At 53.6% G+C, this 12,097-nt stretch overlaps 1 protein-coding gene across 1 annotated transcript; it reads left to right on the top strand.

Annotated features, from left to right (window-relative positions):
- Nucleotides 1–50: 50 nt before the first annotated feature.
- On the top strand, nucleotides 51–6,462 carry LINGO4 (leucine rich repeat and Ig domain containing 4). The gene has a single exon (XM_045790514.2). It carries the CDS (start codon nucleotides 3,953–3,955, stop codon nucleotides 5,858–5,860), a length of 1,908 nt encoding a protein of 635 aa, XP_045646470.2. The 5' UTR covers nucleotides 51–3,952; the 3' UTR covers nucleotides 5,861–6,462.
- The last annotated feature ends 5,635 nt before the right edge of the window (nucleotides 6,463–12,097 follow it).

Here is a 12,097-nt window from a genome sequence, read left to right as displayed (position 1 = left end):
GGATGGGAGGGGGTAAGGGGCTGGGATAATTTTTTTATGGGATTTGGGTATAGGGATAGGGTACGATGGAGGCCAAGAGCATCATAGATAGAGTTAGAACTCAAACCTCTTGTGTGCACTTTAGAAATAGACTTCGGGGGTCAGCACACATCTGATGAGAGACACACATCCACACACAGGTGAAACACACTCACAAACTCCAGCCGCAATTATGCACCTCTGTGGACACATTCCATCTGACACAATCTCTGTCTTCCTTGAGGTCACAGCTCAGAGGTATTTAGTGGCCTCAGGGAAAGAGTCCTAACCCTGAAGGACCCCAGAACATTTTCGTGGTGCGCCAGTCCACCAACCTTAGACCTGGGGTGGCCCAAACTCAATCCCCGCCCCAGCTGTCTTCTAGTACAAGAAACCCCAAAAGAAGAGATGGCTGGACACCGGTCAGTCAGATGCCCCAGACAGAGCCCTGGAAGAGTCCTCCCGCCATCGTGCGGAAAGGAAACAAGACGGTTCCATCCCAACTCTAGCAGGGAGGAGACCAGGGAACAGGACAGACCCGTTGCTCTGGCTGTGATCATGCCCCAGCACTTGTCTTGGCTTCACAATCGCTGTGAGCCCCGCTCTGAGGGATAAACAGCCGGTGATGTGGGGGTGCTGTGTGCCTCTCAGGGGCGGGGTTTAGTTGGCCAAACATAAACCCCAGCTTGTGCTATTCTTCATAAAATGATTTTAAAGGCCAGAGGTATGTGTGGCAGGGGCGGCGGGGGGCGGTTCTTAAATCAGATCATGGGCAAGCTGCTCTCCTGTCTCATTCCCGTGTGGAGACCCCGGTTTCTAGCCCAGCAAGAAGCCATGAACATCATAAGGATTGCAGCCCCCACTCTGAGCAGCCCCCCAGGGAGGCTTGGGAGCGGCTCCTCAGGAACCCGCAACAAGGGGTCTCAAACTAAGCTCCACAGCAGACGTTCTGGACTGAGAACTTTCCCCACAAAGTGATACCCACGGGGGCCATTGGGATGGAGAGGCTGCACAGAATCGCCCTGCATCTGGGAGACTCAAAGACAGCCCTGAGGAAGGTGCTTGGCCCCAGACCTCCCCAGAGGGGAGTTAGGATGTCCACAAGAGACCCTCTCGAGCTGCTGGCTGCCTCTACCTCCTGACCCCTCCGGGACCCCAAGTCTCCCCCTGCGCTCCCTCCCCTTCGCCACCCTGTAGTGGCGCTTGCTGCAGCCCTCCCTGGTTGCTTTATTTATTTATTTTGCACCAACAGGGTTGCTGCAGACTCATTCTCGCCTGGTTTAAAAAGAGAGAGAGGAAAAAAAAAAAGGAGAAATGCTTTCTGGCTCTTTTCTCTACCTCGGTCTTGGCAGCAGCGGCCACAGCAGCAACAGCAGCCACAGTGGGCAGGCAGGCGGGAGGGCGGCGGGCGGCCGGCAGCGAGGACTGAGACACTCCGGAAAGTACAGCCCCCTGCCCCCGGGGTGCAGCTTGAATGGGACGCCCCCCAGCCCTGCACAGATGCGGGGTCCAACTTGATGCCACCCTCCAGCTACTCCGGTAAGTGACCCCACCTCCCGTCCCAAGGCTGCAGCTGCCCTTCTCTATAACAGTCTCAGAGACGAGGCCAGACTAGCGTGCCTGTCAGGCTAAAGGGTTTGTGCCCCTCTTGTCCCTCCCCACCAGCTGCCCCCATCCCCCTTCCCCCGCCCCCGCCGCCCTGAGCCAGCCGTTGATCTTGGCCCCACCGGACTTCAGACTTCGATGGGAAAACTCAAATGTCCCAGAGACCCCTGTGGGGAAGGACTCTAAGGAGATCTCCCTCCCTCTCCCCAGGGCTTCCTCTACCTCTGGGAAGGGCTTTTCCACATTTCAGTGTGGAAATCCCAGAAATCTTTCCCCCAAGAGCCCTCTCCCCACGCAGGTCCCCATGCCTCAGTCAGGTCTGCTTTAAAGGGATATCCAGGTTCAGATGTGTCTCTGGACTGCCACACAGACCCAAGAAGAAAGCTTTCTGTTCCTTGAAGAGATGATGCCCCAGACCCCACCCCATTTAAAGAAAGAAGTGGTTCTGACACCCATTTCTTCCTACAAAAGTGGCTGGAAGCCAGTCCTGTAGCCATGGAGACTGGCAAGGGAAGTTTGTGATTAAATTAGCCACCTTATAAATAAAGAAAAGGGGTTGTCCCCAGATCCCCCAGCCCCTGGCCCAGCAGGCTTTGGGGACTAAGAGGAAACTCACAGCAGTGGGAGGAAGGGAAGCTGGGTTACATGCTTCACTGCACTTTTGCTGAATGCAGAGCAAAACGGAGGAGCAAGAACTGCAGCAGTCGTGATAAAGAGCTAGCTGTCAGGTGGACTTCCCAGAACAGGCACGGGGAGAATGAGGGAGACTGGGACACGTCTGTCCCTGGAGAACTCTCAGCATGCCAGCGATACCTGCTAGGTTGGCTGGGGACAAGGAGCCTGGTCAGCAGCCCGGGTCTGCCCCGGGCCACTCTCTCACCCCCACGCCTTGGGATGGTGTCCTGCATCCCTCTGCCTCTGTGAGCTTCAGTTTCCCACCACCACCGCAGGAGAGCCGCCAGAACAGCCCTTCTAAAGGAGGGCTGCAGAGCCTCGTTCCAGTCAGGTTCCAGGGATGTGGTCCCCCGGACTGGGAAGAACTCATACCATCTCTTAAACTGCCTCTCCTAAATTCCATGTGGGAGAAAATGGGGCGTGTGGGAGAAAGCTGACCCTTCAGGGCCCAGACAGCCTGAAGCCCCAAAGGCCATCAGGACCTGCAGCTGGAAGAAACCCAGGCATCCTGCCTCCCAGGGAGGATCATTTGTCTCTTGTCCCATCTCTTTAGCACTCCCTTGCCCATTCCAATACCTCCTCTCCCTTATTCAATACCCTGTTGACACTGAACAGAGTGAGTTGAGGGTGAGTTCACCAAGCACCAGGCCCCTTCTCCTCTAGCACCTCAGTCAGTGCCAGGTGGCCACTCGACTCACCGTCATCCTGATTCTGCCCAGGCCCTCGGTTCCCAGAAACCCACTTGCAGTCTACAAGCAATGCACACGGCCTCCCCCAGAGATCGCTGTGCCAGCCTAGGGCTCCCCTGCTTCCCACCCACAGTACCGGGCCAGGCGCTGTCTCTCACTTGTCTATGCCTCCCTGGCTCACAGTCTGTCTCTTGTGTATGGCTCAGACGGCTGAGCCCAAAGGGGACAAGAGAACTCCCTCAGATTCACACATTGGACTAAATCAAAACACCACCGAGGAGGAATAGAAGAGACTAGAGACTAAAGAGACTAAAGACCAAGCAACAAAGCTCAAACCTTGGGCATTCCTTGGGTCGCTCACACCCCCCCGTGTCATCTACAGAGGTCGCCCTTAGGGTTCTTGTGGGGATTCAAGTGCCCCCTGCAGCCTGTGCGGCGGGGGGGGGGGGGTGCTGAGGAGCAGCTTGGCTGTTGCCGCACAGGCATCTCGGGAGATTGGATCTTGCTAATTCAGGGCCCCAGGCCCTGCATCAAGCTGGAGAAAGACAGAGGGGCAGTAAGTGCAGCCTGGGGGAGCAGAGCTGAGCATGTTTCCCAGCCTTGGAGGACCCCGTCAAGGTGAGGACCGTGCTCCAATCGGAATCCAAGGATGTGATTCCCCCTGAGCCAGCAGAGAGGGGGAGGGCAGAGCTTGCGGAGAACAAGCATCAGGGAGCAGGAACCAGAGGTATTCCTGGATCTCACAGATACGGGAAAAACCCATTACAGGAAGACTCAAAGTTACCTCCTTGTTTCCTGTCCCATCCACAGAAAACTTTCCCCACTGAAGTCAGGCTTAACTAGGGTTCCGTGAGCCAGTAAGCACTTGGCCTATTACCAGGGCTGGGGGGCAGGAGGAATGTTGAGATTCCCCAAGGAGGTGGCCCACCAGAGTTGGTCCCGGGCCTACACCCCACTCGCTGGCAATGCCGGGACAGAGAGCTCAATCTCTCTCTCCTCTAAGGAGGCCTGGGGAAGTCCAGGGTCACCATCATCTGAAGTCATTTTCCAAAAAGGACCATGTCATCATCTGTTCCAGGACTGCACAGGGGATGGCTACGGCCACAGCCCCAAAGCGAGCCTGGCCCCCATGGCCCCCTCTCCTGTTCCTGTTCCTCCTGCCCGGAGGGAGCTGTGGAGGGTGCCCTGCTGTCTGTGACTGCACCTCCCGGCCCCGGGCAGTGCTCTGTGCCCATCGGCGACTGGAGGCTGTGCCTGGGGGACTCCCACTGGACACTGAGCTCCTGGACCTGAGTGGGAATCGCCTGTGGGCGCTTCAGCGGGGCATGCTCTCCCGCCTGGGCCTGCTCCAGGAGCTGGACCTCAGCTACAACCAGCTGTCCACCCTGGAGCCTGGAGCCTTCCACGGCCTCCAAAGCCTACTCACCCTGAGGCTGCAGGGCAATCGGCTGCGAATCATGGGGCCCGGGGTCTTCTCAGGTGTGTCTGCCCTCAGGCTGCTGGACCTCCGCCTCAACCAGATTGTCCTGTTCCTTGACGGAGCCTTTGGGGAGCTTGGCAGCCTCCAGCAGCTGGAGGTGGGGGACAACCACCTGGTGTTTGTGGCTCCAAGGGCCTTTGCAGGGCTGGCCAAGCTGAGCACCCTCACGCTGGAGCGTTGCAACCTCAGCACAGTGCCTGGCCTGGCCCTGGCCCGCCTCCCGGCACTGGTGGCCCTAAGGCTTCGAGAATTAGACATTGGGAGGCTGCCAGCTGGGGCACTCCAGGGGCTGGGGCAGCTAAAGGAGCTGGAGATCCACCACTGGCCATCTCTGGAGGCTCTGGAGCCTGGAAGCCTGGTCGGGCTCAATCTCAGCAGCCTGGCCATCACCCGCTGCAATCTGAGCTCGGTGCCCTTCCAAGCCCTCCACCACCTGAGCTTCCTCAGGGTCCTGGATCTATCTCAGAACCCCATCTCAGCCATCCCAGCCCGAAGGCTCAGCACTCTGGTGCGGCTGCAGGAGCTACGACTGTCAGGCGCGTGCCTCACCTCCATCGCTGCCCACGCCTTCCACGGCTTGACTGCTTTCCATCTCCTGGATGTGGCCGATAACGCCCTGCAGACACTAGAGGAAACAGCCTTCCCTTCCCCAGACAAACTTGTCACCCTGAGGCTGTCTGGCAACCCCCTGACCTGTGATTGCCGCCTCCGCTGGCTGCTCCGGCTCCGCCGCCACCTGGACTTCGGCACGTCACCCCCTGCCTGTGCTGGCCCCCGGCACGTCCAGGGCAAGAGCCTGAGGGAGTTTTCAGACATCCTACCTCCGGGGCACTTCACCTGCCGACCGGCCCTGATCCGAAAGTCCGGGCCGCGGTGGGTCATTGCAGAGGAGGGGGGGCATGCTGTTTTCTCCTGCTCCGGAGACGGAGACCCAGCCCCAACCGTCTCCTGGATGAGGCCTCAGGGGGCTTGGCTGGGAAAGGCTGGGAGAGTGAGGGTCCTAGAGGACGGGACGCTGGAGATCCGCTCAGTGCAGCTACAGGACAGAGGGGCCTATGTCTGCATGGTCAGCAATGTTGCTGGGAATGACTCCCTGACGACCTGGCTAGAAGTAATCCAGGTTGAACCACCAAATGGCACTCTTTCTGACCCCAATATCACCACGCCGGGGATCCCAGGGCCCTTCTTCCTGGATAGCAGGGGCGTCGCTATGGTGCTGGCGGTTGGCTTCCTCCCCTTCCTCACCTCAGTGACCCTCTGCTTTGGCCTCATTGCCCTCTGGAGCAAGGGCAAAGGCCGGGTCAAACATCACACGACCTTTGACTTTGTGGCCCCTCGGCCCTCTGGGGATAAGAACTCGGGGGGTAACCGGGTCACTGCCAAGCTCTTCTGACCTTTCCTTCCACGTTGGAATTCCAGCTAAGCCAGCTTCAGATACCAAAATGGAAGAAGACCAAGGCTGCTTGGACCAGAACCTAGTCCCACACCTGCCTGCATCGTGCCGGTAGCTAATGGTGCTCCCGACGGTCGGCCTCGCTCTGCTTTTGCAGTTTGAGGGTCCCAGGGAGCAGAAGACGTAGATCCATAGTCAGCCCAGCCCTCCCCCCACCCCCCCAACAAAGCAGGACACGTCCCCAAGGCTCCAGTCTACTTGTTCGCACACACTTACACCCTTTAACAATCACTACCAACTGCCAACCGCAGCTGTAAGATTATTGCAGAGGTGAGGCTGGGAAGTGCCGCTTGCTTCTCAGATTTTCTGCTCCTCAACCAGGCCGTCTCCCTCTTTTTTCTGCTCTGTCCCCTCCCCAGGCACAAGAAACTAGGGCCAAGGACCCCAGGCTAAGAAGATATGAGTGTGCAAGGGGGGCGGGGTGGGGACAGACTACACATTGGCGCTATGTCTGCATGAGCCTCCGATACCTGCCCCAGCTGTCACATCATTAAACTTGCTGCCAAACGGCCATGACTGTAGCAGTCTAAGCGAAGTGTGATATTGGGCGTTTTCTTTATTTCACTCTTTCTCCCCCTTCATCGTTAGCAAATCTCTCCCTTCCTACCCTTTCCGCCTGCTCACTGAGCATGTACCCAATGGGTTTGCCTGACATACAGGCATGACACAGGAGGAGGCCCAGAGATGTTCTGGAGAGACACCCAGCCTGTTTCAGTTTCAGCCCTTTCCCTGTCCTCTGCATCTCTGCGGCTGGAGGAGAGATCCTCCACCATCCAAGAGATCCCGCTGCGGAAATCCCAGCCTAGGACACCCAGCTCCTTCCCTTATTTCTCATTCTTGTTGGGATCCCCTAATCATGGTCTCCCAATCACAGATTCCCAGCGCCCTGGAGGAAAAGTATAAAGGTAACTCTTAGAAAATGCCTAACAAAAGCAAGAACCTGCAGTTGTCCCAGGAGAGAGTCCCAGAACCCAGCAGGACCAGGCTTGGAGTAAACAGGCAGGAAGGGGCACCGCACACTATAGTGACAAGCGGAGGGAAGAGGCCGCAGCAGGATCTGGCTGCCTCGTTAATTTCCACTACCTTTCTGCAGGTGCGCCTTGTCCCGGTTTAGCGCAGCCCCGGTGGGAAGCTGTCTCTGGATAGAGGTCACTGCTGAACAGAGACCCCAGGTACAGAGGCAGGGTGGGAGGAGATGCCGACTGCCTGAGTGTGCTTCAAATAGAAGGCAAGGCAGAGCCAGAGAAAAGGACAGATTCGCGAGGCAGCAGCCTCAGCATCATCAGAAGGGGAGGGGTGAAGGGAAAGGAAGGGCAGGGAGGGGGACTGAGAAGTGAGGAGTCATGTGGCCCTGGGGAGCCTCTCTCTCTGCAGCATCTGCTCAGTGTCCTTAGCTCCCCTCTGCCCTCAAGAGCCCCCAACCACCCCTCAATATGCAAGCATCATGAGCTTCCTAGCGATTCCTGCTGCTCGTGTCCTTGCTTCGAGGAGACCCCGCTCATTAGAAGATTCCCAGCTCAAACTGTCCCTGACAGAGGAGAGGAGCAGTTGCCCTCCAGGAGACAGCCAGACTTGACCAGTAGGCAAGCTCTTCAGTGGGGCCCAGTGAGGATATGGGAGTGGACCAGAGGTGAGAGCCCAGCAGGTTGGAGAGTGAGGCTGGAAAATCCAACAATCTTGAGAAAACAGTATCCCTGAGCTTCCAACCACACCCCCACCACCCTCACACAATTCTCTTACATCCTGGCAACCTCCCCTCTCCAGTTTATAAGGCACCAGAAAGGTTTCCCTGGCATCCCTTTCCTCTCCGAAATCTTCCCCCCGCAGCTTACTAGGTTGGGACTTGGGGGTCCAGTACTGGAGGCTCTTACTCTAGTTGCCCACTCTGCAATGCAGAAGAGGGCAGAAGCAGCACTGCCGTGCAGATGAACCTCTGGGCAGCCCCCAGAGGCAGTGGGGAACAGACGACGTGCCCTAGAGCAGAAGATGCAGATGCCCGAGTCCCAAAGTCTCCAGAGCAGCGCTGCCCGATAGCAATAGAACGTGTCACCCGTGTAATTGCGAATGTTCTAGTACGACGTTTAAAAAGCAAAAAACCCAGATACCATTACATTTTGATATATTTTATTTAACCCAGGGTACCCAAACTATTATCATTTCAGCATGTTATCAGTATGAAAATTAGTGATGAAATATTTTACATTTTTTCATATTACGTATTTGAAACCCAGTGTATATTTTACACTTACAGCACATCTCAATTCAATCACTAAATTTTCCCTAGAAAGATCTGAGCTGTTCTTAGGTTTCATAAAATTCACTGTTGAAAAAGTAGATTCACACATCCACATTGTTCCAAATATATTGAAAGTTTTCCAATAACTAAATCCAGTATCAGTTTTAACATTTAAATTAACTTAATTAAACTGAAATAAACTTAAAAGTCCACTCCGTGGTAGCGCTAGCCATCTCGCAAGTGCTCAAAAGCCACACGTGGCCAGTGCCCCTCTACTGACAGCACAGCTGCAGACACTCCGCCCCTGGGCACAGACAAGGGCCTTCCTGGCAGAGGTGGGCAAAGTAGCCTCTAGAAGCACATTCGGCCTGGGGAAAATGCCCGTGGAGCTACCGCCCACTACCACCCCTGATTTTCCTTACACAGGTTTTCCTAAAGCGCTTTGATGCGGCAAGGTCACTGTGATGAGCACTTCCAGCTTGTCCAATCATCAGCAAGCCAGCTCTTCATCTTACCTGCCTGGGAAGGCTGCCCGCAGCCCAGGTGTGGCTGGTGCGTGTGCGTGTGCGTGTGCGTGTGTCAAGGAGCATGTAAACGCAACTGGGGACACGTGCTCACGTGCAGGGAAGTTACGGTCCCCACGGTGGGGGCAGCCCAATAAAGGCTCTCCCCAGGGCTAAACAGATTGAGGAACTTGCTGGAGGACACACAGCCAGGTAGTGAGGGAGCTGTTGTTGAACTCGGGGCTGTCGAACTGAAAATGCAAATGCCTTCCACCAAGTGTGCTGCTTTAGTCATCGCCTGCTCTTCTGACCCCTCCGCGGGGCCTCTCCGCTGATCCGTCTGACTGGGTCCTCTTCCACCCACCACCCAGAACAAGTCTCTTAGGGAGACGAGGCCAGCTGCTGGTTCTCCCCGGCCTTCAGGAACTCTAGGAACTCTAAGACACCACTAAGGAAGCTGAGGGTTGTTTGGTTACCCTTTCTTCTCAGTTCCCTCTCCAAACGTCCTCGCTGCCTCTGCCCCAGAGCCGGGCAGAAAGGGGCAGAAATTCCATGGATCAGATGGTCCGAACTGAAATACTGGATGCCAGCAACAGAGCCTCTCACAGTTTGGAGGCTTCAGATTTCCTGGGTCCTTTTCTGGGTTCTAACCTCAACAACCTTTTAGGTTATAGAGAGGCTGCTTGGGAATTTCTAGTGTGGCGGAACAACTTATGAGCTATTTCAGGTCAAGAAGAATTTGCCTACCTTCTGCCTACCCCTCTTGACAGAAACTTCCTGAGGTTACCCCATCCTCCCTTCCCTCCACCCTCCTCTCTTCCATTTCAGACACAGTCTCAGCTAATCTGAGAGAGGCTTGGACCCCAAGATACTCAGGCAGCATTTGGGCACTCCCCATTTCAGTCCCTTATATACTCCAATGTCTCCATTCCCTTTGCTACGCTCGATCTCTGATTCAAGGACGAAAGCCCTGCAGGGCTTTTTGGATCCACAGCTTTTTGGAGTCACAGAGCCCTCTGAGAATGCCTGGTGCGAGCTATGAACAAAAATGGTCATAGATTGTCCTCAGTCACCCTGAAGGCTTCACAGTCTCCCTGGAATGCAGCTGAAGCAGCTCTGCCATGAGAAGCAGCAGCTGGGGGTTTGGGGTGGGGGAAGCCTGAGGCCGAACCTGCCTGTACTCTCCGGGTCCATCCTAGGCAAGGAGAAAATGCTGGGAAGGACTATGGCACAGAGTGGATGTTAGCACAGGTCGGAGCAGCTTCTCCCCTCCCCTGTTCCCCTCCTCCCACCAGCTTCCATCTCTTAGGGGGAGGCAGGAGACTTCGGGGTGGGGAGGGACTTTTGCACAAAGAAGTGAGCGTGGTGGTGATTCAGGATGGAGAGCATTTGATCTCAGGGACTCCTGAGTCCTCTTCCTCCAAACTGCTCTGTAAGGAGAATTAAGTAGGAAGACATAGAGCTGAGTGGTGGAGGCCAGAGAAGCAGAGGACACCTGCCACAATCCATCCATCTGATCTAAAGACTAAAGAGCAGCACAGCATAATTGCTGATACTAAGGCCCACCCTCTGGGTTGCTGATTGCAGATGCAGAGCCTTGAGTCACGGGGGAGGAAGGGGTAACTCCTACAACAGACAGAGGGAGAAATGAGTGCTGTTTTCTAAAAACGCAGATGGCTGAATATTGTTTGATTGGATTGTCTGCCTGCTGTCCAAGAAGGGAACTCTGTGAGCAGCAAAGGCTCTGGGACCAGGCTACTGACTTTGAGAACCCCTGACTGCCCAGCCCTGTAGCTAAAGTCCACTTTCCTACTTGGCTTATTGAATGGAAACACCTGCTCACTGAATGCTCTAGAAAACCCAGACCTTAAGTTAACTGCTATCATCTACTCCTGCACCCTGTTTAGAACACCCTTCAAGAAAAGAAGACAGACTCTTCAGAACTGGACATGAGGACCCAGAAATCACAATTCATCCAATCCCAGCCTCATACGCCAATCATTTAATCCTAACTTGGGCTCTTGGAGGGGTGCATGAGATGATAAATCCCAAATGGGATTTGAGAGTTTGGACTCATCTTACCTAAAACTATCCCTTCTACAGCCCAACCTCCCTGCTCGGCCAATTAGAAGTTAATTAGAAGTCAACACTCCATCTTCAAAAAATTTCTGGGAAAAGTGCTTACACCCAGTTTTCCACTGCTCTGATTAAGAAATTCCTCCTGTGGGGGCGCCTGGGTGGCGCAGTCGTTAAGTGTCTGCCTTCGGCTCAGGGCGTGATCCCGGCGTTCCGGGATCCAGTCCCACATCGGGCTCCTCCGCTAGGAGCCTGCTTCTTCCTCTCCCATTTCCCTGCTGTGTTCCCTCTCTTCGCTGGCTGTCTCTCTGTCAAATAAATAAATAAAATCTTAAAAAAAAAAACAAAAAACAACTCCTCCTGTGGCTACTTTGTAACCCTTCCTTTTGGACTTCCCCTTCATATCCTTTTTGTCTACCAGCTCCTGTTGGAACTAGAAGATAACGGGTCCATAAAGCAGGCTTGTACTCTTTATAGCAACAATGGACATTCTTCCTTAGGTCTGAACTACTCATCTACCTTTTTAAAAGTAAAAGTGACTACTGCAATCAAGGTACTCAAATACCAAGGAATAATCTTAACAAGAAATATGTAAAGTCTATAGGACAAAAACTTTAAAATGCTTCTGATGGAACACCAATATAGGAAGACTCAGTACCACAAATAAAATTCTCCCTTAGGTAATCTAACAATATGTGGTTCCAATCAAAATAAAATTAACAGCACAATCAAAAAGTACCTTGGGATATATTCTCACAATGTACTACACAGCAATGAGAACGAATGGACTAACACTACACACAACAATACGGCTGAACCTCACAGACATAACGTCGAACAAAACAACCCAGACACAAAAAAGTACATAGTGTGCGGTTCTTTTTCTATAAAAAACGAAAAGAGGCAAAGCTAGTTTGTGCTATTAGAAATCAGAAGAGCGGTTTGCCCTTGTGGGGAGTAGTGACTGAGGAGGAACACAAGGATGGCTTTGGGCAGGGTGGTAATGCTCTGTTTCTTGATCTGGTGTTGGCTACACAAATGTGCTACATTTTTGAAAATTCATCAAGATGTATTCTTTTCATCTGTGCACTTTTCTATATGTATATCACACATCAACTTTTAAAATTTTGATGAGAAAACACATAATGTACATCAATTTTAAAAACCAGTTATGGTACTAGAATTGAAAAGAGATCAATAGAACACGAAAAATTCAGAAACAGACTTAAATACATATGGCAATTCGGGTCTTATAAACATAGCATTCAAAAAAAATGGAGGAAATATGGGTTTATGCAATAAGTAGAAATGAATAAAACAAAATTAAGTTGGCTCTCTCTTTTACACCAAACTAAATTCCAG

Source organism: Ursus americanus, chromosome 12 (assembly GCF_024610735.1).
Source record: "Ursus americanus isolate L20-20 chromosome 12, mUrsAme1.1.p, whole genome shotgun sequence".
Taxonomy (NCBI): domain Eukaryota; kingdom Metazoa; phylum Chordata; class Mammalia; order Carnivora; family Ursidae; genus Ursus; species Ursus americanus.
Note: the sequence above shows the minus strand (reverse complement) of the source record. Positions and strands in the feature narration are given on the sequence as shown.

Excerpts from the sequence above, each read along its gene's own strand:
- LINGO4 (XM_045790514.2), top strand. The coding sequence starts at position 3,953 with ATGCCGGGACAGAGAGCTCAATCTCTCTCTCCTCTAAGGAGGCCTGGG.